This window comes from Orcinus orca, chromosome X, assembly GCF_937001465.1.
Source record: "Orcinus orca chromosome X, mOrcOrc1.1, whole genome shotgun sequence".
In the NCBI taxonomy this organism is placed as follows: Eukaryota; Metazoa; Chordata; class Mammalia; order Artiodactyla; family Delphinidae; genus Orcinus; species Orcinus orca.
The window spans coordinates 24,956,787-24,983,320 of NC_064580.1; the positions used below are offsets into that span (position 1 = coordinate 24,956,787).

General features: G+C 40.5%; 2 protein-coding genes across 2 annotated transcripts in view; one reads left to right on the forward strand and one right to left on the reverse strand.

Moving 5' to 3' along the window:
- Positions 1–6,929, forward strand: part of LOC101276628 (programmed cell death protein 7-like) — a 37,078-nt gene extending 30,149 nt beyond the window's left edge. The window contains 3 exon segments of the mRNA XM_049704949.1: positions 4,778–5,363; positions 5,365–5,732; positions 5,734–6,929. Coding sequence (XP_049560906.1) covers positions 4,778–5,363; positions 5,365–5,732; positions 5,734–6,013 — 1,234 coding nt within the window. The 3' untranslated portion in view covers positions 6,014–6,929.
- A 4,471-nt stretch (positions 6,930–11,400) lies between these two features.
- On the reverse strand, positions 11,401–12,447 carry LOC101270740 (melanoma-associated antigen B10-like). Its single transcript, XM_004281014.1, has 2 exons — positions 12,306–12,447; positions 11,401–12,191 (listed from the first exon to the last, which is right to left on the reverse strand). Exons 1-2 carry the CDS (start codon positions 12,445–12,447, stop codon positions 11,401–11,403), a joined length of 933 nt encoding a protein of 310 aa, XP_004281062.1.
- Between the last annotated feature and the right edge of the window lie 14,087 nt (positions 12,448–26,534).

Consider the following 26,534-nt stretch of genomic DNA (forward strand, 5'->3'; position numbering starts at 1 on the left):
TGAGGTCTTCTGCCAGCATTCAGTAGGTATTCTTTAGGAGTTGTTCCACACATAGATGTATTTTTGATGTATTTGTGCGGAGAAAGGTGATCTCCACGTCTTACTCCTCCACCATCTTGAAGCACCCCCCCCCAATTTTAAAGGGTCTAACAGATATCCTTATTCTTTAGTGAGGGAGAATCTGTTTTCAAGTTCTTGGTTTGAAGAAATGTACACATAAAGTATACACATAAAATGGTATATTATTCAAGTTTAAAAAGGAAGGAAATCCTGCCATTTGTGACAACATGGATGGATCTGGAGGACATTATGCTAAGTTAAATAAGCCAGACATAGAAGAACAAATACTACACGATACTACTTATAAGAGCAATCTAAAATAGTCAAACTCATAGAAGCAGAGAAAAGAATGATGTTTGCCAGGGCCTGGAGGGAGAAGGAAACTGGGAGATATTAGAGGGCACAAAGTTTTGTTTATGTAAGATGAATAAGACCTAGAGATCTACTGTACAGCATAGTTAATAATGCTGTATTGTATACTTATAAGTGTGTTAAGAGGGTAAATCTTATATTAAGCATTTTATCACAAAATAATAATTATTATAAATAAAAAGGCAGTAGGAAACTTTTGGAGGTCATGGATAGCTTTATGGCATAAATCATGGTGATGGTTTCATTGATATATTCTTACCTCTACATTCATCAAGTTGTATACATTAAAAGTGCACAGTTTTTTGTATGTCAGTCATACCACAATAAAGTGCTTTAAAAAATTCCAGTTCTTGGTTTGAAAATTGGGTTGGAGAAATGAAATATTGGATCAGAGATGAATATAAGCTCATTTATTCTGTCATTGATCACGTGACTTGAATATGTTTTGTTACTGGTCTTAATACAGGATTTATTTTTGGGACTTCCCTGGCAGTCCAGTGGTTAAGACTGTGTTTGCACTGTAGGGGATGTGGGTTCAATCTCTGGTCCGGGAAGTACGATCCCGCATGCCACACGGAGTGGCCAAAAAAAAAAGAAAAAAAAAAATATATATATATATACTGGATTTATTAATTTTTGTTTATTTGAGGTTAGAACTTTTCAAAGATTTTTATCTTGTATATTTTAATATGTGATTTATGTAAAAGAATATGTACTTAGATACCCAGAAGGAGGGGAGAATTAATTTCTATTCATCATATGTACAATAAGTAGTTTGGGTTACTTTTCGAAATACAGTATCATATATTTGTTCATTTGTTTGATAATAAACCAGCACATGGTATTCAACTGCCTCTTTAGAGGGCATGGAAAAGGGAGAATTTTAGTTATTCCTGGGAAAGGCTGTATGAATAAAGATGTCAGTATTTTTTAGCACATGGGAACATTTAAAGGTGAATATCTGCTTTAAAGAGGCACACAGCAATTTTGCTATACATATTAAATTCCTATAGTATTCTTGTTTATAATATAGTTAAACATATGCATCATATTGTCCATTCGAGGATAGAGCAAGATTAATCTCTAACTTTTAATAATATCCAAGTCATGAAGATAAATCTAAAAGCATAAATTTTCTACATTTCCATGTTATATGAAAAAAATTAATTCTTATTTATAAAAAAGGGATTAAATGTCAGATGAGAGTTTAAGTCTGTAATTTTATTCTTGAAGGAATCACTGTGGAATGCTAAGAAGATTTGGTTTGAAAGAGCTTAGTAACTGTGTTTCCATGGACCTCCATTTTCAAAGGCTATTTTTCACAAAGTTGAGCTATTGATACTGTTTTACCATCTGATACTTTTTTGACATTCATGTAGCAATATTTCAAATGGGAAATTATATCTTGAGAGGATAGATAGCTAAAAAAAGAGTATGCAATCCTCTTCTCTTCTTTTCACAATAATCACAGCTTGGCCTTTGATCTGACTTGAGACTATCCTTCTCTACAGCACAGTGGGAGGCGGCTTATTCTGCTGGAATTAAGTGGGGCAAGATGCCATGTGATAATAATAACTGCTTCTATCTCTCCTAATGTGAAGTTTTAAGATACCAACTATTTGGTAAAGACAGATGTGTAATACATTTTCTGGATTTTTATCTCCTTTTTTTTCCTGCCAGTTAACATATTATTTTTTCTTTAAAAGCTCTAAAAGTTTCATGTCAGTGAACAGGAACAGAATATTTTACAGAAAAATTTAAAAGAGTTTTTTTTTGTAAAGATGCACCCCTACTGATGAAGTGTTTGTGCTGGGAATGATAAGGGTAGTTTCCCTATTGTTCACACAGCAGGCTGTCATCTTTTTCTTCTTAATAGGGAAAGGTCTTATCCTCAGCATTGCTGCATGAGTTTTTCAGTTACTTGGCAACAATAATAATAAAAAAAAAACCACAAGCAGTAAAGGACCCATCATCAACATCATGACAAATAGTAGTTCCTCAGCTGGTTTTAATGGCCATATGGAGACATTAAATTTCTTGCCTTCAAGAATTAAGCCCAGTGCATAAGATCAGATTGAGCTCTGGTATGTGCAGCAATGTAAAACATTTTAGCCATTGTATGTGAATTAGTATGTGGAAAAAAGTGAATAAACATGAGGCATTCACCTGAATAAACAAAGTACCCCTGGAATGCACAAGACAAACAGATTTTTCTAATTTAAATATCTGGATGCATATTTTTGGCACATCCTTATGATCACGGCCAGCTGATATGGATATTATGAGGTCATCTACTGTGTGTATGATGATGTCTGTTGGTAAAGCATTAATCAATAGAAATAAATACTTGGTTAAGAAATGCTGCCATTAATAAATGAATATTTAAAACCAATCAGGATGTGGGAGAAACCCAACATGAGATACAAACACTAACAAATGAAACTACTGGTAATAAAAATCAATAACATAACTATACTGAAGGTAAGGGGGAAAGAACTAACCCAAATAACCTTAGAAAACAATAACTTGACTGGATGCTAAAAGGATAAAAATGAAAAGAACTGTGCACAAATGTTATGTAGTCAGTAAATATGTTTCTCATAGAGGCATTGATAAGACATTCTGAAACTAATTTATGTGAATACTAGAATTGAACAAATAAGTAAATAAGTTGTTAACAAAACTAAGATTTCTTACAATTGGAGAAAGAAATTACAATTAAATAAACTGGGGAGATTAAAAAGATTCCTATGGTGTTAAATTGGAATCTGAGGTATTAGTATAAACTCATTACAGACACACACATACACACACACACACAGATATAAAAATAGATATGTGTGTATACATGGATTAATACACAAATATTTCCCAGTCCTGGCTGCTGAGAGAGCCTAGAAACAATGAGATTCCAGTAGAAATCAGCATACCTAGAGACAAGATCTTGGTTTCTTAAGCATCATTCTTCTATAAAAGGAACCAAGGATCCTTGGAAAGGTGGTTCTTTCAGGGCTGAGATGGAAAAAATCAAAATGAGCTTGGAACATCTTGTAGAACCAGAAAAAAAAAAGAATATTCTCAAAAGATACAGGGAAGAGAGCATTGTTGAAAGAAGACAACATTAGGAGAAGGACCTCTTAATGGCCAAAGCTTTGAGCAACAAAATAAATAATGCTAATATTGGATTATAACCCAAAGAATAAAAAAAAATTCCTGAGTCCATAACAATATAAATAATTAAATATGTAGATGGAAGAGACACGACAGCTCCTCCTCATAGTGGAATTGCAATTAATAAGTATTTAAAAAAGGGAAATGGAAGCCACTATTAGGCATATATCACAGTGGTGATTACTGCATACTTAATCTACTAATGGGTGATACAATCAGTGCATCTGAGGAGAGAACATATTTGCACTGTCTCAAATTATCTCCCTGCAAGATATTTGTTGACTACAGGAGAAATCATAGTAACTTTACAGTGGAAATGCCCAGCAGAGATCATTTTGACCAGGTGATCAAGGTCATTGTTGCCAGTAGTAAGATGCATTGAAATCAGGAACCCTGTGATATTGGTGCACTGTTGAAAGAAATGGCACCATTTCTGTGGTTCTCCTTTTTTTAAAAAAATAAATTATTTTATTTTTGGCTGCGTTGGGTCTTCGTTGCTGCACGCGGACTTCTCCCTAGTTGCAGGGAGCGGGGGCTACTCTTTGTTGCGGTGCATGGACTTCTCATTGCGGTGGCTTCTCTTGTTGCAGAGCACGGGCTCTAGGCACACGGGCTTCAGTAGTTGTGGATCGTGGGCTCTAGAGCGCAGGCCCAGTAGTGGCACGCAGGTTTAACTTCTCCGTGGCATGTGGGATCTTCCGGGACCAGGGCTCGAACCCGTGTCCCCTGCATTGGCAGGCGGATTCTTAACCACTGTGCCACCAAGGAAGACCCTTTGTGGTTCTCTTTTCAAGGAACTATGACCTCAGTCCAGTAACGAGAAGATACCAGATAGGCCTAAAGTGATGGACATTCAGCAAAATAACTGATCAATACTCTTCAGGGCTGACGGTGTATTGAAAAAGCAGGAAAGACTGAGGAACTATTGTAGATTGTAGGAGTCCGGGGAGAAATAACAACTAAACGCAATGTGGGACACTGATTAGGATCTTTAGAAAGGATAATAGTGGAAAAAATTATGACGTTTAAATGAGGTAGTTAGTTTGGTTACTGCTACTAAGACAAAAATAATTACCTTGTTCTAGTACTCGTATGATGGTTACCTAAGATGTTAACATTGGACAAGGCTGGATGAGGGATAAACTCTGCACTATTTTTGCAACTTTTCTATAAGTCTAAAAGTAGTTTCAAATAAAACGTTTTTAAAAATTGCCATTATACCCCCGCCGCCCCAGTGCCGGCCCTTCCCAGGGAACGACGCCGGTGAGCGCCTGCGGCCGCCGCCTCCAGGCCCGGGGTCGCCCTGGAGCCCGCGCTGGCCTGAAGCACCGCCGCCGTACGACGTGCTTGGGGACGCGGCCCTGCAGCGCCTGCGCGACCGGCAGTGGCTAGAGGCGGTGTTCGGAACCCCGCGGCGGGCCGGCTGCCCGGTGCCTCCGCGCGCGCCCGCCGGCCCCAACCTGGGCGAGGTGCGGGCCTGGTTGCGCGGGTCCCTGCGCCTGGTGCGGCGGCTGCGCGGCCTGGGCCATGCGCTGCGCGAGGCCGAGGCTGACGGCGTGGCCTGGGCACAGCTGCATGCGGAGGCACAGACGCTGCGCGCCGAGCTGGCCGAGCGACTTCAGCTCCTGACCCAGGCAGCCTATGTGGGCGAGGCGCGGCGCAGGCTGGAGAGGGTCCGGAGCCGCCGGCTGCGGCTTCGCGAGAGGGCCCGGGAACGCGAGGCCGAGCTGGAGGCGGAGGCCACGCGGGCAGCGGAGCGGCGAGCAGGAGATTGACCGCTGGAGGGTCAAGTGCGTGCAGGAGGTGGAGGAGAAGAAGCGGGAGCAGGAACTTAAAGCTGCTGCTGCTGCTGGTGTCCTATCTGAAGTGAGGAAAAAACAAGCAGACACCAAAAGAATGGTGGACATTCTTCGGGCCTTGGAGAAATTGAGGAAACTCAGGAAAGAGGCTGCAGCAAGGAAAGGGGTCTGTCCTCCAGCCTCAGCAGATGAGACCTTTGAGCATCACCTTCAGCGACTGAGAAAACTCATTAAAAAACGCTCTGAATTATATGAAGCTGAAGAGAGAGCCCTCAGAGTTATGTTGGAAGGAGAACAAGAGGAAGAGAGGAAAAGAGAATTAGAGAAGAAACAGGAAAGAAAAAGAGAAATTTTTACTACAGAGGCGTGAAATTGAGTCCAAGTTATTTGGGGATCCAGATGAGTTCCCACTTGCTCACCTCTTGCAGCCTTTCCGGCAGTATTACCTCCAGGCTAAGCACTCGCTGCCAGCGCTCATCCCGATAAGACATGATTGGGATCAGTACCTGGTGCCATCTGATCATCCCAAAGGCAACTCCGTTCCCCAAGGATGGGTTCTTCCCCCGCTCCCCAGCAACGACATCTGGGCAACCGCCATTAAGCTGCATTAGTAAAGATGCTCCAGGAGTGTCGTCCAGCCAAGGCTCTTTCCAGCTCTAAGTATTAGTGACCCTGCCATCTTCTTGTACTGTAGTATAAATCACAACCTCTAAACTCCATGTGGCATTGCCCTACCCAGAAGTTACGTTTCCCTTCTGTCCTCTGTCCTGGCCCAGGTGCCTCTTGAATCAGGAGATTAATATGGTTCCTCAGGAAAGGACCTAGGTGAACTGAGGTTTTTACGACAGGCAGTGGCCTTGGTTCATGAAATTCGCCTCTGTTTTGAGGGGCTTGGTCCAGATTGATTTATAAGTTTACTCTTATCTTTCTTGTGTGGTGATGGATAAGTATACGCTATACACTCATACCATCGACACAGGTGTGCACTGGGTAGATTTAGCAGTCCCTCCCCTAGTACTCCTTGTTAAGGCAAGCTTGATGCAAAACCTCCTTACCTTTCTTACCCAGAGAGCCTCCTAACTTCCAGGAAGAAAGGTCAGAAATGCTTTATCTTCAGTTTTGTGAATCCCACTTTTGGTGCAGCTGGAGAGGCTGGGTTGCCAGAAAAGCTGGTGGCGTTGTCTGGTAGTCAAGTGGAGAACTTGGAAAGCCTGAAGAGTACCTGTACCCAAACTGGATTGTGTTTTAATGGATGATGGCTGCATTTTCCCCATATTAGAAGGATCCTTATGAAAGCACCTGCTTTTTAAGTTCCTAGAGGTCTGCTTGTTCAGAATCCGCAAGGATAAAAATTAATTTCCTTATGGGAGTAGGACCTTGATTAACCTCACTCAGTCACATTGTGGGAGCTGGTATAGTGGAAATTGTGGAATTTTCTTAGGAACTCAAGCTTCCAAAAATATACATGTAGTTTAAGCTGGAGGAAAAGCAGATAAAAATAATAAAATTTATTTTTTTATACTCATTTAAAAAAATTGCCATTATAAAAAATTCAGGAGGACTTCCACGTTAGTTGCTGTAAACAACTTTCAAAATAGGCAGAATATATGAAGTGACTGGAAAACAGTCAGCACAAGATTATGATCCCAAAAAGTAGGAAAACAGATGAGGTAGGCTCCCCAAATGACCCTGTATTTCTGCTTAGAGGCAATGTCTAGACTGTAGTGCAAGGAGGATAAGCCACAACAGAGCGTGGTGGACTCATTGAACTGAGGATACAGTAAGTAGAGTTTGGGAATAGTAAAGCTGCTGAAATTTGCAGAGCAAGTTGGTGGAGAGAAGAGAGCTGGGTGGAGTTAATGCTCCAGAAATCTGTAGAAGGTCCCCTTGGGTCTTTCACTGAACATTAAGCTGCTCACGTAAAGGGCAGGACTCCATGGGACTGGGCAAAGGGCAACTACCAGGGGAGTTAAAAAAAATACTGGAGAGCAGTGAGCTGAACAACTATTGGAAGACAAACATGGCTGGGAGACTTTTAAATATTGAACAGCCAGAGGGGAGCATCCTCTTTGAACACCCCAAGTAATTTGGTACAGTTTCAGACAAGTCTAAGCTGTAGGAATAGGATGAATGTAGTCCAAAAATAATGGCTACCATAACAGCATCCTAACTGCCTTCAAATCACAGATTGGATTTCTGGGGAAGGCTTAAGTTGGAATAAGAGGCCCTAAGTCTAAAATGTTTATAGCTGCTATAGACCAGTTAGATAACAGGTTGTGTCGTGAAATTCTGGCCTCTCTGGACTTCATATTCCCTCTCATGGACTCTGGTCACTGCTCTCTCCCTGGTTCTTTCTAATGTTCCTCACTGGCTGGGGGTGTTCTGTCTGAACCCTTTCACTGACACCTGGTCGGTCTGATCAAATTCTTCTTTCTCAAAGTAAAGAGAAAAATCTTATTGACATTTCAGAATTTTAAAGCATGCCCAGAGGAATTCTGATACTCAAAGCATCACTGAAGAAATCCCACTTTCTATGGATGAGGGCTTAAGTTAATTTTCTGCTCAACCTACTTAGAAAACCTGGAAATTAAAATAACAGTGAGACAATATGTTTTCACCTAAAAGTTTGGCCAAAATTTAAAAGGTTGATACAATAAAATGCCTGTGAGAGTGCAAATTACATACGTTAATATGTGAGAATATGAATCAGTACAGCTTTATTTGAACAGAGTATCAGCAATATTCATAAAAATTTACAATCATCACATTCTTTCCAATTCAATCCAGTTTGCACTTTGCTATGTATTTCCTATAAGAAAACATACATATTTGCCCAAGAATTCATGCTCAGTAATGTTGATACAAGTTCTATTAATCATAGCAACAAATGGGAAATAATTTATGTGTCCATCAGGAGGAGAATGTTTAAATTAATTATGGCACATACACACTTCAGAATACTTAGGAGCAGTTAAAAGAGTGAGATGAATCTATATGTGCTCTCAGGGAAAGACCCTGCATTCGTTTTAGTAAGTGACAAGGGCAGGAGACGGGACAATATGTACACTGTTATCCATGTATATTAAGAAACTCACAATGTATTTTTATAACACATCTATGTAAGGAAAAGTCTAGAATCAATTTTAAAATAACACAAAATTTTAATTGTGGTTGCTTCTGAGGAGAGGGATGAATTCTAGAGGAATGTGATAGGGAAGGGGAATTGTGAGTTATCCATACTATTAGAATCTGGGGGCAGTAAGAGCATTTGTACTATTACTTAAAACCAAAATTTTCCTCAGGGGCAAACATAGAGACAAGAGGCAGTGGAAGAATGTTGACTTTTTCTTTTCTTATCAAGGATGGCACATCTGCCACAGAACCATTTTCCACCTCCTAGAAGTACACCTAAGTTTTTAGGAGTTCTGTCTATGTAGATGATCTTTTCTTATCTACTTCTTATGGAGGAGGCTTTGGTTTTGACCAAAAAGGTAAACTCAACCATTGGTATGTGGTCAGTGGCCAATCTCAAATAATTCAGCCCATTAAAATTCTACTGCAAATGCCAGGGTGGTTTCCAAAACCTCCTCTCTAACTTCAGGGTTATTACCCTAACAACCAGTAGATTCTGTGCCAAATCAGAGTCTCGTCACCAGCAGGTTTGCAAACACTGAGAATGTGGTGGAGGCACCCAGTGGGGATGAGGAGGTGTGTAAACGTCACTGTCTGGAGTGAACAGTTACATGGAAAGGGCAGCTGCTGTCCCAGGGGTCCACGGTGACAAACGGGATCTGCGGGGAGTTGGGATGCTCCGAGTCAGGGGAGGGCAGGGCATATGGGCTGTCCGTTCCTCTGGGAACTGAGTGCAGCCTCCAGAGGAAGATGCAGAGAAGAGCTGGCCAGCAGGTCAGCTTCCAGTCTGGACACGAGGGCACACTGGGGAAGACCCAGGGGCAGGGCGCTGTGATGCCGCAAAGTGCTGGGACTGGACCCCCGTGCCGGACCGGGGCAATCAGCTCTCAGGGAAGCCTGGGGCGAGGGGCAGGAGGATCCTAGGTAAACGAAGCCCACAGACAATCCCCAAATGGTGTCTGATTCTCATGTTCACCTTCCTTCTTTAGGCCTGCTTTTAATATTTTGGCTACAAGTTCCTCTTTCTTATTGCCTGAGAGACATCATGGAGCAGTGAGAAGAGAAATGAATTAAGAGACAGAAGGGCTGCCTCAGGCTGGGAGGAGTGGAACAGTATGGGCTCTGGAGGAATTTCGACCAGGGCTTTAGTTTTGCCCTGTCACTAGCTATGTGAACTCAGCACATTACCAAATTCTGTGAGCCTTGGATTCTTCCTCAATGAAGTGTGTTTGATAAGCTCTGTCTTCTAGGACTGTTGGAATGTGTATAATGTATGCAAAACACCTGGCACAGTGACTGGTGTGCATTGAAACTTTAAAGAGTGGCAATTTTTGCCATGATTTTTTGACCCAGATAATACCAACCCTCCTGCCGAGAAGTTTTGTTTTGTTTTGCTGTTGTTTTAAACCAGGAGATATCTGAGAATATGCAGTGCTATAGGACACTGAACATCAAGTCAGCCAAAAATTCTGCTTAACAAGAAAATATACCTCAGTAAGTCATGCCCCTTAGAGGATGTATTATTTAATTTGGATGTTGGGGAATCCTCCCCATCTGGATGCAACTCAAAGCTAAATGTGTGTCAAGAACCAACTCCTTCTCTCCCTCCCAGCTGCCCTTGGATCCAAATCACCCCTATTTTCATTCATTTAACTCCTACCAAAATCAAGCCCTCCCATAGGGGTCGCCAAATTTTACTCACATTAACCCAGTTAAAATACCCTACTAATGGAGCAGGCTCTGTTTCTCCCAGTCCAGGTTAAAGAGTAGGATATGGGCACAGTGGCTTCTTGGCATCCCACCTCAAGGAAGTATCACCCTTATTTATCAGAATCTCCTTGGTGATGATGTGGATAAAACACCTAGTTTGTGCACTGGGACAAGAGCACAGGGTACCTTCCACTCCCTCCCCGCGTGGAGATTTCTCTCTGGTTAATCCATGATCCCAAAATAACCGCTAAAAGCAGTTCTCCATCGGAGGCTCAGTTTCTCAACTCTGAGACACACCACGCAAGGGTCTGGCCCTTGCTCACCACCCTCACACACCCTCCTCTGACCCACCACCCATCTTAACTGAAAATTACCTCTCACTGAAGGACTTGAGGTTTTTCCAAGGCTCCAAGTTGTCTTGCCTCAGGACATTTATACTTAAGTGCTCTCATCTGGCCCTCCCCCTCCCCCTCATCCTTTTTTTTTGCTTGTCTTTTTTGTCTTAGAGGGCATCTCACCATCTTCCTTATATGTTAGCTGCTGCTAGACTCTAATTCAATGGGAAAAGGCTCAGTCTTCTTTTTCTTACCACCCCCCATACTACCATGGAGCCTTCCAAAGACCAGATGCTCAACTAATGTTTGAGGGGAAAAAAAGTGAACAATTTATTATGATTTTATTTCTCCTATATTATTGAATAAACGAAGCAAGTTCAGGTGTATAACTTTTATTTTACAGAACAGCAAAATACAAGGAATAAGGGAAACCGAGAATTGATCATCTTTTACATTTTTCTCTATTTTTTGATCCCAACTATTTTACTGCTAATTTCTTTCACATTTCTAAGGAAATGCCTATTACAATGCTATCTTTTCTTGTTCCAGGTCACTAAAAAAGATGGAACGTTACCCTATTTGTTTAATAAAATGGCAAAACTATTACTCTTAAACTTCATAAACAGCATTAAGTATGTAACCAATATCATTCATATACTTAGATTCTGAAGCTAATTAAACTTTTTTAAAGAAGAAGCAACATTTGAAAACCTTCAACAACAAAACATAAATCTGTAAGTTATTCTAATATGCTATTCACTGTGATCCCTCCAACACCACCTCAGCCCCTACACTACTGCAGGAAGGTGCTTCAGATTTCACTACAGGTGGGAGAAGCTGCCCTGGAAGTTGGCCCCGGAACGCACACTGGCCACGGCACCAGTGAGAAGCATAGCTGCAAATCTGGCTTGGGCTCTCTCTTCCTCATCTCTCAAAGCCTCTTGATACAAGAGTGGGAAGGCACTGGGGACCGTATCATGAATCTTGGCCAAGAATTCAAGGACTTTCATCTTGCTGGTTTCAGCGTGGGCTCTCGGGCCCCACAGGAACTCATAGCGTGGAGGATCACTGTTGGCCACCTGGTGGTACTCCAGGTACCCTTCCTGCACCAAATCTTTGGTGATGAGCTTCTTGGGCTCCCCATGGATGAAGTGCTTCTTTCCGGCATATATCCCCATCACATTGAGTACTTCCCAGATATCCTCCTCAGTGGCGCAGTTGCCCTTCATGAAGATCACACAGAGGACTGTCATAAGGAGGCCGGTCTTGGGCATGATCTCCTCACCCCTCATCCTGTCATCACTGGTGCGCTGAAATTTGCTGACAAGGGCGTAGCAGTGCCTGGTGGGATCGACTTCCTTCACATCAATGCCAAAGGCCAGCACCATCAGCTCAGAGGCTCTCCTGAGGATCTCATGGAACTGCTCCTTGTACTTTTTGATGACATGCTTCAGCATACCCTCCTTTGTAATGGGCTCTCTCATGTTATACTTGCACAGCAGGAATTGCACCAACAGAATTGCCTTCTGGTCTACAACGGTTCTGCAGGAAAAATCAGTGCCGAGTGATGCCTGAGAGGTGCTTGGTTTTTCTTCATCTTGGCTCTTGGCACCTTCATCAGATCTTGTGCATGAAACACCTGCAGAAGTAGTGGTAGTGGATGGGGCTCTCTGAGACCCCTGGGATCTTCTACCTGACCCAGAAGCAGGGGAGCTCTGGAGATTACCACCAAGAGGAGGGGTGGGGGAGGAGAGAGACTCTTCTTCCTCTGCTGCAGGGGCCTGAGCATCTTGGAGACGCTGAGCCTCACTCCGGGCCTGACTGTGTTTCTCGTGGGGACGGCGCTTGCTCTTCCGGCCCCGAGGCATGATGACACAGGTCAGGGCCAGCAGGCGGGAGTGTGGGCAGGAAGGCAGGCAACGAGGGCACCTGGGGGAGGGACAAGGAGATGCTGTGAGCACCTTCAGCGGGGAGATTCCTCCCTGGCTTTAACCAAGGCCGCCTCTGCAGTTTTCTGTGAGGTCACTGCACTAGGACCCAAAGGGCTCCTTTTCTGATCAGCCTGTCCCCTGAGACCCCTGCAGAGAAGTCAGTGTGCCTTGGGCTGGCAGGTCTAGGCTCTGTGTGGTCCCCTCTATAATCCTCTCAGTTCACATTTAGGATCATCCTGTCAACTGTTGGCAGGGCCCGGCCATCCTCCCCTTTACCGCTCTGAAGCTAAACTCCTTCCACCAATGGCCTTCCCTCCCTAAACCCCACCCCCCATCCCAGGAGGAAATGAGGGAGAGCCTTAGCGGGCCACCCCTGCTGGGGCCTTCCAGAGCTGACAACAGGAGCAGGGGTTGATGGGTTTAATATTGATGTCAGTATTTCAACTGCTGTAAAATTATAAACTTTTATACTTCAATGAGTCCCAAGGAGCTAGTTCCTTTGCTCGCGGATGCAGGCATGCTTCACGCCATCTAGAGCTGCACTTAGCCTTCAGCTGGCTGCACGAAACAGATAATCAGACCTGCCCCGCCCCGCCGCCTCCTCTCCCAGAGCCCGGCTTGCGTTGCTTAGATCCACAGTCAGCCAGCGTTGCGTTTCCGCAATATCATTCCACAGTCAGCCAGCGTTGCGTTTCCGCAATATCATTCATACACTTAGATTCAGTCATCGCTCATGTTGCCACCCCCTTTGTTAGGGTTTTTAGTCGTCGCTCATGTTGCCACCCCCACCAGGCCAAGCCGCCCCCCATCCCCGGCCCCCGCCGGAGTTTGACAGCCCTGCCCGGGGCCTCCCAGGGTGGACCGCAGGGACAGCAAGTGTGTGTGCCGGGTTGAGCGTGCCTTCAGTCCTCGCTCAGTCTCCTCTCGACGCCAGGTAAAGCCTGGGATGTTTTCCTCTGTTGATCTGAGACCACCAGCCTCAGATCAACGTCTTCATTCCCTGAGACCCCGAGGCAAAACTGACGGTGCGTTGGGCCTAACAGTTTTGCCGCTAGCCTTTTAGCACGCGTCGGATTGTAGCAGGCGTTCTATGATGTCTCCTTTGTTCTAGGGAGGCACGTTCCTGCAATTCTAAGCGTCCTCCTTTCACTCTCAGCGTCTCCTCTCCCCTCCAGAGACCTGAGACCCTGGAGGTGGAAGTCAGTCAGTACCTCATGGTGACAGCTCTGCCCTGGGTTTCCCAGGAGCGAAAGCGGGGGCGGGGCTCTGTGCGGGTTCCTCTATTCTGGGGTGGGTTGTCGCGTCATTCCTCAAGGTGGAGGCATGGAGTAGGGTGTCCTCCTCTTGGCTGCTTCTTTAAAGACTTCCTGGGAAATACTAACTCTCTGAAAGCTCTGAGCTGTTTCCCTGCAAACCTTGCAGAAAATGGATGAGTCCCAGGCTACATACCAGACGGGAAAGTTGCAGTATAAGGCGGGGGCCCAGGACACATGGTGGGCTGTGAAAGAAAAGGCACACTGGCCCATAGCGTTTGTTCGCCAGCCATACTTAGACTTTGGGGAACCTTCTACTCTAAAAGATCTACTTTCTGAGGAGAAGAGGCTAAGCTACAGGATTTTGTGAGACCTAGCTCTTTTATATTATCTCACATTGCTCAGTCCAGTGTGGTCACTTTTATTTTTTGACCCTCATTCATACTAAGAAATATATTTATATCTCTAACAAGTGTGTGTGTATATGCATTTTTTCATGAAAGAACACCTACCCTTGTTAAGTGTGATTCATTCTTTCCATTCCTTATGTTTGATCATAATATTAATTTTTTTAAAAGGTCAGTCCTGATTCTCTAAAGAGGTTTCATGTGGTTATTGCACAGCCTCTGGACTCATTCTGTTTCAAACAACACCAACCTTTGGTGCCATCCTGGCATGTGGGCTCTGAAATGCTGCCTCAGATTCCTTCAGTGAAGCAGTGGAGATTCATGGTCCCAGAGCACAGTGGAAGAATCCAGGGCTCAAGTTTAAAGGCTTTCCTCCAGTCAACCCTGTCATCTGCCTCTCTTGCAGGCTACAGACCTGTCTCGAATTCAGGGCATCCCCCTACCTGCCCACACTCAGGTTCTTGTTCAGTGAAGACTTATTGTCCCTCAGGGATTATTCAGTTTTGTGTTTTTGCTTTTGTTAATGTTTTTTTCTTTATTCCTTCTATAATTTTTCCATGGTTGATTTTGGGTACAGGAAACAGTAGCCCATGTTTGATTATCATCAGCTGCTATGGATAAGGTACTAAATCTGTAAAAGAATTAAGGAAAATCGATATTCTTACAATATCTGTTCCTCATGAATACACATAACATACTATTCTGGTTGAGACTTCTTTTTCCAAAGTCTATCAGGAAATTCTTATTGTTGCCTCCATGTAGATTATATACATTTTTGTATGGTTTCCTTCTAGGTATGTTTTTTATATTGTTGCTTTTGTCTTTGGTGTATTTTTGATTAACATGATCTAAGTAATTGTTGACTGTTTCAGGCCAGTCTCTTGATTTTGCTGTGGTGATCTTTTTTTCCACCAGGTTTCTGAAGTTCTTTATATATTTGACTATTCTCTGTGCCTATTCCCTTAGATTTTTAATTAGAGGATCAAATTATTAGCATTGTTATCTTTTGCTTTTCATTACTCATGACTCTTATTTATTTGCTATTGTTGTATATAGCTCTGTACTGGCTATGTGTTCTTGTCCAGGTTTTTTTTCCAGTTTTTAAATTAATAGACTTTTTTAAAGAACAGATTTAGGACTACAGAAAATTAAGCAGATAGTACAGAGAGTTCCCATACAGCCACTCTCTTCTTCAAGTTAGATTCTCCTATTATTAACATCTTGTATTGGTTCAGTGGATACAAGTTCATTTGTTATAATTGATCAACTAATAGTGATACATTATTATTGACTATTGTCCACTGTTTATAACACATTTCACTTTTTGTGCTTTTCCGTTCTATAATGGTTGACAGAGGCATGACGTCATCTACTCACCAACAGAGCATCATGCAGAAGAGTTTCACTGCCCTAAATATCCCCCGTGCTCCACCTGTCCATCCCTCAAAACCTCACTTTGAGCCCCTGACAACTCTGAACTTTTTACTCTCTCTGAAGTTTTTCCTTTTCCAGAATATAATATTGATGGAATGCTACAGTATGTAGGCTTTTCATTTATTTATTTATTTTTTAACATCTTTATTGGAGTATAATTGCTTTACAATGGTGTGTTAGTTTCTGCTTTATAAAGAAGTGAATCAGTTATACATATATCCCCATATCTCTTCTCTCTTTCGTCTCCCTCCCTCCCACCCTCCCTTTCCCACCCCTCTAGGTGGTCACAAAGCACCGAGCTGATCTCCCTGTGCTATGCGGCTGCTTCCCACTAGCTATCTATTTTACATTTGATAGTGTATATATGTCCATGCCACTCTCTCACTTTGTCCCAGCTTACCCTTCCCCCTCCCCATATCCTCAAGTCCATTCTCTAGTAGGTCTGCATCTTTATTCCCGTCTTGCCCCTAGGTTCTTCATGACCATTTTTTTTTCTCAGATTCCAGATGTATGTGTGAGCATAAGGTATTTGTTTTTCTCTTTCTGACTTACTTCACTCTGTATGACAGACTCTAGGTCCATCCACCTCACTACAAATAACTCAATAAGTAGGTTTTTTAAACTAGCTCTTTTTGCTAATCAATATACATTTAAGTTTCTCTATATCTGTTTGTGGTTTGAAATGTCATTTCTTTTCATGGCTGAATAGCATTCCGTCATGTGGACTACCACAGTTTGTGTACCCATTCATCTGCTGAAGGTCATCTTGGTTGATTTCAGTTTCTGGCAGCTATGAATTAGTGTACTATTAACATTTGTTTGAAGGCTTTTGGGTGGACATAAGTTTTCAACTCTTTTGAGTAAATACCTAGGCGTTTAATTGCTAGATCATGTGATAAGATTATGTTTAGCTTAAAAGAAACTTCCAGACAGTTTCCAGTGTGTCTCTATCACTTTGCATTCCCTTTAGCACTGAATGAGAGTTCCTATTGGTCCCCATCCTTGCCAGCATTTGGTATTGTCAGGTGTTTGTTTTTGTTTTAGCCATATTGATAGGTATCTCATTGTTGTTTTAATCCCAAAGTCCCTGGAGACATGTGATGTTGATCATCTTTTCATATGCTATTTGCCATCTGTGTATATTTTTGGTGAGGCGTCTGTTCATCTCTTTTAACCACTGTTAAATTGACTTTTTTGTTCTCTTATTGTTGAGTTTTTTAAGAGTTCATTGTATATTTTTGATTCACGTTTATTATCAGATATGTCTCTTACAATTATTTTTTCCCAGTCTGCGGCTTGTCTTTTCATTCTCTTAATAGTACCCTTTACAGAGTAGAAGTTTTTAATTTTAATGAAGTTCAGCTTATCATTTTTCTCTTTCATGGATTGTGCTTTTGGTGTTGTGTCTAAAATCTCGTTGCCAAACCCAAGACTCTCTCCTATATTACCTTCTATTTTTTTTTTTTTCCCACTCCTCATGGCAGGCAGGATCTTAGTTCCCTGTCCAGGGATCAAACCCATGCCCCCTGCAGTGGAAGTACAGTCTTAACCACTGGACCGTGAGGGGAGTCCCTGGATTTTTTTTAATTTTGAGTTTTCCATTTAGGTCTGTGATCCATTTTGAGTTAATTGTTTTGCAACATGTAAAGTCTGTATCAGCATTCTTTTTTGTTGTATGTGGATGTCTAGTTGTCCCAGCACTGTGAGTTAAAAGACTCCTTTCTCTATTGAATTGCCTTTGCTCCTTTGTTAAAGATCAGTTGACTGTATGAGGGGGTCTGTTTCTAGGTTTTCTATTCTGTGCCTTGGTCTATTTGTCTCTTCTTTTGCTAATAGTATGTGGTCTTCATTATTGTAGCTTTAAAGTCCGTTTTGAAATCCAGTAATATCAGTTCTCTGACTTTGATCTTCTTCAGTATTGATTTGAGTTGGTTATTATGGATCTTTTCATTTTTTATATAAACTCTAGATTGTTTGTTACTATCTGCAAAATACCTTGCTGGAGTTTTGAGCAGAATTGTTTTGAGTATATAAATCAAGTTGGGAGTAACTGACATCTCAACAATCTTGCATCCTCCTATCCATGAACATGGAGTGTTTCTCTATTTATTTAGATCTTCTTTAATTTTTTTCAGTGACATTTGTATTTCTTATATAAATCTTATACATATTTTTCTAAGAATTATTTATAATCAATCTTTTTTTGGTGGTAATGTAAATGGCATTAGGTTTTTCAATTGCAAATTCCATTTGTTTATTGGAAAACAATTGACTGTTGAATATTAACCTTTGCTTATTGATACCAGGAGTTTTTTGTGATTGATGATTTGAGATTTCCTACATAGACAATTAGGTCATCTGTGAGCAAAAACAGTTGTATTTTTTCCTTTCAAATCTGTATATCTTTTGCTTCCTTCTCTTATCTTATTGCATTGGCTAGGACTTCCAGTCCAGTGTTGAATAGGCATGGTGAGAAGGGATATCTTAGCCTCGTTCCTGATCTTAGTGTGAGAGCATCTATCGTCTCAGTATGAAGTAGGATGTTTTACCTGTTGTTGTTTTTTTTTTTTTACATGTTCTATTCAGTATATGAAGCTGAGACAATGCCTCTCTACTTCTAGTTTGCTGGGAAATTTTATGATGAATGGGTATTGGATTTTATCAAATTTTTTCCTTCATCTATTGATATGATAATGTGATTATTTTCTTTAGCCTAGTGATATGATGAGTTATCCTTACTGATTTTCAAATGTTGCACACCTGAAATAAAGTCCACTTAGTTGTGGTATATAATTCCTTTTATACATTGTTAGATTTGTTTCGCTTATATTTTGTTGGGGAATTTGCATCTATGTTCATGAGAGATATTGGTGGTCAATTCTCCTTTCTTTTAATTTCTTTTTCTGGTTTTGACCTTAGAGTGATGCTGGCCTCATAGAATGAATTAGGAAGTGTCCCCTCTGCTTCTGTTTTCTGGAAGAGATTGTAGAGAATTGTTTTCATGTCTTCCTTAACTTTTTGTTAGAATTCATCAGTGGAATCATCTGGGCCTGGTGCTGTCTTTACTGGAAGCTTATTAATTATAGATTAAATTTCTTTAATAGATACAGACCTATTCTGATTATCTATTTATCCTTGTATAGTTTTGGGAAATTGTATCCTCAAGTAATTTGTCGATTTAACTTTTCAAATTTGTAGGCCTAGAGTTGTTTATGACATTCATTTATTATCCTTTTAATGTCCATGCAATCACTAGTGATGGCCCTTCTTTCATTTCTGCTATTAGCGATTTCATTGGTGTTTTCTCTCTTTTTATTTTCCTTGAGTACCCTGGTTAGAATGTTCTCTTGTTTTTTCTTTTGGATATGTTCAAAGAAACAGCTTCTGGGTTTGTTGCTTTTCACTATTTTTTTCCCCTTTCTTCAGTGTCATTGATTTCCGCTTTGATTTATTATTTCTTTTTCCTCTGCTTTTTTTCTCTTCTTTCACCAGTTTACTAAGGTAGAAGCTTAAATTATTGATTTTAGATTTTCCTAGTGTAGACATTCAATGCTATACATGTCCCTTTAAGTACTGGTTTTGCTATATTGCACAACTTTTGATAAGTTGTAATTTTGTTTTCATTTAGTTAAACATATTTTAAAATTTCTCATTAGATTTACTCTTTGGCCCATGTGTTATTTAGAAGTATATTGTTTAATCTCCAAATACCCTTGATTTTCTTGCTACTTTTTTGTTATCAGTTTCTAGTTTATTTCCATCGCAGAATGAGATCATTCTTTGTATCATTTATATTCTTTTAAGTTTGATGATGTGTGTTTTATGGCATAGAATGTGATCTATCTTGGTGTATGTTCCATGTGGACTTGAAGATAATGTGCTTTCTGCTTTTGTCAAGTATTCTATGAATGTCATTTAGATCTAGTTAATTGATGTTGCTTTTCAGTTCAACTGCACCTTACTGATTTTCTGCCTAGTGGATTTGTCAATTATGAAAAGAGATGTGTTGACATCTCCTTCTATAAGAGTAGATGTGTCTCATCAGTGTTTGCCTCGTGTATCTTAACAGAATTTTTTGGTGCATACACATTAAGGGTTGCCATGATTTCTTTGAGAATTGGCCACTTAATCATTAAGTAAAGCCCATCTTTATTCCTGACTTTCTTGTTGTGAATACTGCTTTGTCTGAAATAAATATAGCTAGAGCAGATGTTGTTTTTTTCCACTCATATTAGCATGGTAGAGTTTTCTCCATCCCTTTACTTTTTTTTTTTGAATTTTATTTTATTTTATTTTTTTATATAGCAGGTTCTTATTAGGTATCTATTTTGTACATATTGGTGTATATATTTCTATCCCAATCTCCCCATTCATCCCACCCCCGCTTTGCCCCCCTTGGTGTCTATACATTTGTTCTCTACATCTGTGTCTCTATCTGTGCCTTACAGACCGGTTCAACTGTACCATTTTTCTAGATTCCACATGTATCCATTAATATACGATATTTGTTTTTCTCTTTCTGACTTACTTCCCTCTGCATGATAGACTCTAGGTCCATCCACGTCTCTACAAATGACCCAATTTTGTTCCTTTTTATGGCTGAGTAATACTCCATTGTATATATGTACCACACCTGCTTTATCCATTCATCTGTCGATGGGCATTTAGGTTGCTTCCATGACCAGCTATTATATCCATCCCTCTACTTTTAATCATTTCATGTCTTTATATTTAAACTGGGTTTCTTATAAACAGCATAGGGTTAGGTCACCTTTGTTTTCATTCTTTTTATCAATCTCTACCTTTTAATTGGTATATTTAGACCATTCACATTAAAAGTGATTATTGATACAGTTGGATTAACGTTGACCATATTTGTAACTGTTTTCTACTCATTGAGCTTACTCTTTGTTTCTTTTTTAATCCCCTGCTCTTTTTCTGCCTTCTCTACTTTTAATTCAAGATTTAATGTTATTCCGTTTTCTGTCCTCTTTAGCATATCAGTTATAGTTTTAAAAAGTTTCTAGTGGTTTCTGTAGCATTTGCGTTATACTTTTACAACGTATTCAAGTCCTCTTTCAAATAACATCATCCTGCTTCACGGTTAGTGCAAGTATCTCGTAACAGTGCAAGTATACCATTTCTGCCATTTATTTCTCTTATCCATAATGTATAATCACTGGATGCATTGCTGTTATATTATTATTTTGAAGAAATATTTATCTTTTTTGATCAGTTGAAAATAATAAAAATAAAAGGTTTTATTTTATCTTCATTTACTCCTTGTGTTACTCCCTTTCTTTATGTCGGCCAAAGCTTCTGACCTATATCATATTCCTTTTCCCAGAAGAACTTCTTTTAATATTTCTTGCAAAGTAGATCTGCGTGACAAATTTCCATCAGTTTTTGTCTGTCAGAGAAAGTCTTTATTTCTCATTACTGTTGAAGGATTTTCTCCCCCTGGCTACAGAATTCTAGGTTGGTGGTAGTGTTTTTGTTGTTGTTGTTGGGTTTTTTCCATTTCAATGCTTTAAAAATTTAACTGTAGTCTTTTCTTGATAGCATCGCTTGTGAAGAGAAATCTTGGTAATTGTTACCCTTGATCCTCTATAGTAAGTTCTTTTTTTCTCTACCTCGTCTCAAGAATTCTCTTTCTGTTTGGTTTTCCGCAGTTTGAGTATGATATGCCTAGGTGTAGATTTTTTTTTCTATTTATCCTGCTTGGTGTTCTCTGAGCTTCCTAGGTCTGTGGTTTAGTGTCTGTCATTAATTTGGGGAAATTCTCAGTCATTATTACTTTGAAAATTCTGCTGCTTTCTCTGTTTCTTCTCAGATTATTCCCACCATGCATATGTTACATCTCTTGTAATTGTTCCACAATCCTTGGTTACTCTTTTCCTTTTTAAAAATTATTTTGTTTTCTCTTTGCTTTTTAGTTTGAGGGTTTTCTATCAATGTATATCTTTAATTTCACTGAGTCTTTCCTTGGCCATATGCAGTCTACTGGTGAGCCTATCAGTGGTATTCTTCATGTCAGTTACGATGTTTTTGATTTCTCACATTTCCTTTTGATGCTTTCCTACAGTTTCCGTCTCTCTACGTACATTACCTACTATTCTTGCATGTTGTTCACTTTTTCCATTAGAGGCTTAGCATATGAATCATAAGTATTGTAAAATCCTAGTCTGATATTCCAAATGATCTCCTATACCTGAGTGCGGTTAATTTACTTGCTTTTTAATCAGACTGTGCTTTTCTGCCTTTTAGCATATCTTATAATTTTTCGTTGAAGGCTGGACTTAATGTATTGGAAAATAGGAATCGATTTAAAGGGCCTTTAGCATGAGAGTTTGTGTTTATCTGCATAAGAGTTATGTCGTGTTTACTGTTTGCTCTTAATGTAGGCACCTGAGATTTCAGTTTCCTTGAGTGTTCTTGTTGTCTTTGGTTTTCCCTAGGAACGCCTTCATAAGTGGTCTAAGCCTTGCAGTTCTTTCAGCAGGAATCCTCTGGTATTATATTGGAACCTTGTTGATGCCGTGGTAAGGTGTCCAGGAAGTGTTCTATAATCTTGTGATTAGCTGTCCATGTTTTAGTGGCTCTGTGCCCCCTGGGCTATTGCCTTCACAAATGCTTCTCAGCTTTTATCCCCCCTGTTATGTGACATAGGAAGTCTGGAGGGAGCTGGAGTTAGGATTTTCCCTTCATCCAAGTTAGTTGGTTTAGGAAAGTACACAGAACAGAAACATCTGGGCCTGTGGTTACTTTTTCCTAGGTGTACTTCAAAAGGGTTTATGTCCCCCTCATGCCAGAAGCATGAGGACATTTTTCTTGGATCTTTACGGGGAGAACCTGTTAGGACCCCAGAAGGTAAAACTCACAGAAGTGTGCGGGCTCCCCTAAGACTAGGCTCCTAGGAGTTTTGGGCTCTGAAGCTTGTCACACATAGCTTCCAGTGTTGCATCAAGTACAATGTAAATTTTTCTCCTTCTTCTTGGATCCAGGACTTTCCGCTCCCAGTGAGCTGTGATTCCCTGTATTTCCCTGCATCTTCAGTTTTGAAGCATTGGTTTTCCCTGTAACTTCAATTCTCTGATGGATCTAAGAATTGTTGATTTTCAGTTTGTTCAGCTTTTTGTCATTGTGAATATGGGAGTGATGACTTCCAAGATGTTCATGTGGCAGAGCAGGAAAATTCTTGTCAAATAGTAGAGGTGGTACCATATATCTGTGTCTTGTTTCTTATTTTATTGGGAATTCTGATAATATTCCACATTTAAGTATGTTTAATACGTATAGATTTTACAGAAGAGTAATTCCCTACTAATGTGAGTTTGCTAAAAGTTATTACCATGGACTGGTGTAAAATTTTTATCAAAGGCCCTTTCTTTACCCCTGCATAGAATTAAATTGTGATTTATACTAAGAAATATATATTTGGTCTTTGTCCCCAGAGCTGCTAAAACTGTTGGGGTTTCCTAAGTGAAAAGAGCAAGAAAGGTGAAAGGAGTGTTTCATGTTACTGGTAACAAGCCCCTTTCAACCACACCTGAGTTTATGTTGATGAGGTGACTTTTGGAAAGCCCCTAAGGGTGGGGGGCTGCCTGGGGGACCCACCATGTGATCAGGGGCTAGGAACTTTCAGTCCTACCCTCTGAGGGAAGAAGGGCTGGAGATTGACTTAATTAACAAGTGGCCAATGATTTAATTAATTATGCCTGTGTAATGAAGCTTGCATACAAATCCTAACCAAAATGGTGTGGAGAGCTTCCAGTTTGCCGAACGCAGGTAGGTGCTATGGGGGTGATGCAGCTGGAGAGGGCATGAGAGCTCCACACCCCTTCCCCACACCTCACTCTAAACATCTCTTCCATTTGGCTGTTAGGGAGTCACATCCTTTTATAATAATCCAGTAATCTAGTAAGTACACTGTTTCCTTGAGTTCTTTGAGCCACTTTAGAAAATTACCAAACCCAGGGAGGGGGTTGTGGGAGCCCCCAATTTATAGCCAGTCAGTCAGAATTATGGGAGACCTGGGTTTGGATTAAGTGTAGGGCAATCTTGTGGGAATGAGCCCTTACCTTGTGGGATCTGATGCTAACTGCAGGTAGGTATTGTCAGAATTGAATTGAATTGTAGGATACTCAGCTGGTGGTAGAGAATTGGTTTGTGTGAGCAAAACAAAACAAAACAAAAAGCCCATACATTTGGTGTCAACAGGCTTGAGAATAGAAGTGTAGAGACAAATATTCTTTCCCTTTAGAAATGCATTTTCTCCTTTCTCTGTTAGTGCAGTGATTTCCAACTGTCAGTATGTTCTAATATGATATCTTTGCGTTCCTTAGTCATAGCCCATTTCTTCATTTAATCACATGGTTATGTGTGAGTATCCTTTTATTGGGGCATTCTTATCTGGACTTTGTATCAAGGAGGGCTACCCTATTAAAATGGTTGATCCGTTTTCTATCTTTTTGTGTGGTTTGGAAGAATTCAAATAAGGTGGTGATTAGTTTTTCCCTGATCATTTGGTGTGAGGGAGCTCCAAACCTGGATTGTCCTGGAACATTTTGATGGTGCTCTGGGTTTGGACTACATTTTCACTTTAGTGATTTATAGTTTGCTAAAAATTGTTCCGTTTTACTTGGGTTTTCAAGTTTAAAGGCATGATATTTATAATAAAAACAATCATATACAACATTACAGAGAATAAAATAATGAACCCAATATACCTGGAACTCAGCATCAAGGATCCTCCATAATTGTAGGAAACAGCTTGTTCAGATTAAGGCTTATTGATTTACCAGTTTGTTTATTGGCAAGTTCACTCCTGAGACCAAGCTGTGTGCTTCCATTAGGAGATACATAGTGTCTGTTTTCTGCTTCCTGGTGGTATTGACAGGTAGTGAGGATCTTCACCCTTATCCATTAATCCATTAGGGGCTGTAGAATGGTAATTCTCTCATTCTATCTGATTCTATCATTCCATTGATTTTACATACATACATATACCTATATATTATATATATTATATATATAGTGGGATCAATCAATCTATTGATTGTATTATATATAATATTAAAAATATAACTCATTGATGTATATCCACATAACATTTTAAAGTGAATAATTCAGTGGCATTACTGCATTCACAATGTTGTACAATCACCGCCTCTATCTTGTTCCAAACATATTCCTCATTCCAAAAGGTAACTGCTACCCGAAAACTGGGTTTGCCTCTTGGTGGGTGTCGAGCCAAATACACAACCAAGTCAAAGAGCAGGAGAAGGAAGGATTTATTACTTGCAGCAAGGAAGGAGAACCCTGGGGATCTTCCCCAAAGCAGTGTTTCCCTGGACAGCAGAACTGGGGAAGTTTCAAGCTAAGGGTACATGCATATTCATGAAGGGGCTTGAGCAGAGGAGAATTCAGCCTAGATTTGGGACAAAGGTCAACAGAGTCCTAGCTTTATAGGGGTTTGAAGTCACAAGGGTCAGAGAAGATTACCGTCTTCATTCCTTCAGTTCCAGTTGATCTGGTGGTGGTTGATCATTGGAGGGGGGTTTGAATTCTGCAGAACAGCTGAAGATTGTGCTTCAGGCTAATCTTTACCCTTGAAAAGACTGAGAGTCTTAACAACTGATTTATTACCTTTGCTTCTGTTACTACTCCTGCCTGATAACAGTCTTTTGTCGCCGCATTCTTTAATTCCCTTAAGATCATTATTACAGAGGTGTGTTCAAGGGCAAACATTGTCTCCAGGCTTAGATCACAAAATGGCTTAGGCCAAAAACTGGCTTCTCTCATGTCAAGAAAGCCATACCTGGTTCTCTTTCTCCAGGGACCGCCTATCCTATCTGCTTACATAATCTCTTACCCTTCAAAAAGTTACTTCCCATTCATACCTCTCCCTAGCCCCCGACAACCATCAATCTGCTTTCTGTCTCTATGAATTTGCTTATCCTGGACAATTCATGTAAATGGTGTCATATAATATGTGACCTTTTGTTTCTGACTCCTTTCATTTATCATTTATCATAATGTCTCCAAAGTTCATCCATGGTCTCTCAGTTATCCGTACTTCATTCCTTTTCATGACTGAATAATATTCCATTGTAAGAATATACCACATTTTGTTTGTCCGTTCATTAGGTGATGGAAATTTTGGGTTGTTTGCATTTTTTGGCTTTTATGAATAATGCTGCTTTGAATATTTGGGTACAAAGATTTGTTTGAATACAGTTTTTAAGTTATTTTGGTTATATACCTAGGAATGGAATTGCTGGGTCATACGGTAATTCTTTGTTTAAATTTGAGGAACTACCAAACTGTTTTCCAAAGAGGCTGAACCATTTGACATTCTTACCAGCAATGTATGAGGGATCCAATTTCTTCATATCCTCGCAAACACTTGTTATTTTCCATTTTTATAACCAACCTAGTGAAATGGTATCCCACTGTGTGTTTTTTGTGTACATTTCCCTAGTGACTAATGATATTGAGCATCTTTTCATGTACTGTTTGGCCACTGGTATACCCTCTTTGTAGAAATGTCTATTCAGGTCCTCATCTCCAACTTATGAGGGAGGCTTTGGATATTGACCTCCTAGGTAAGCTCACTCATTGGTGTATTTATTCAGAGGCCAGTCTCAACACACCATTAACAGATTCCAGAGTTGGACTTGAGGGCACACTGGGGAAGTCTCAGGAGAAAGGAGCTCTAACGTGGGAAAGTGCTGGAGCTGAACACACGTGCTGGGACCAGAGCAGTGAGCTTTCAGGGAACCCTGGCACAAGGGGCAGGAGGACTCTAGATAAATGAAGCCCACAGACAATCCCCAAATTACGGTTTATTCTTGTATTAACCTTCCTTCATCAGGACTCTTTATAGTCCTTTGGCTACAGGGTTTTTTGTTTGCTTGCTTGCTTTTTA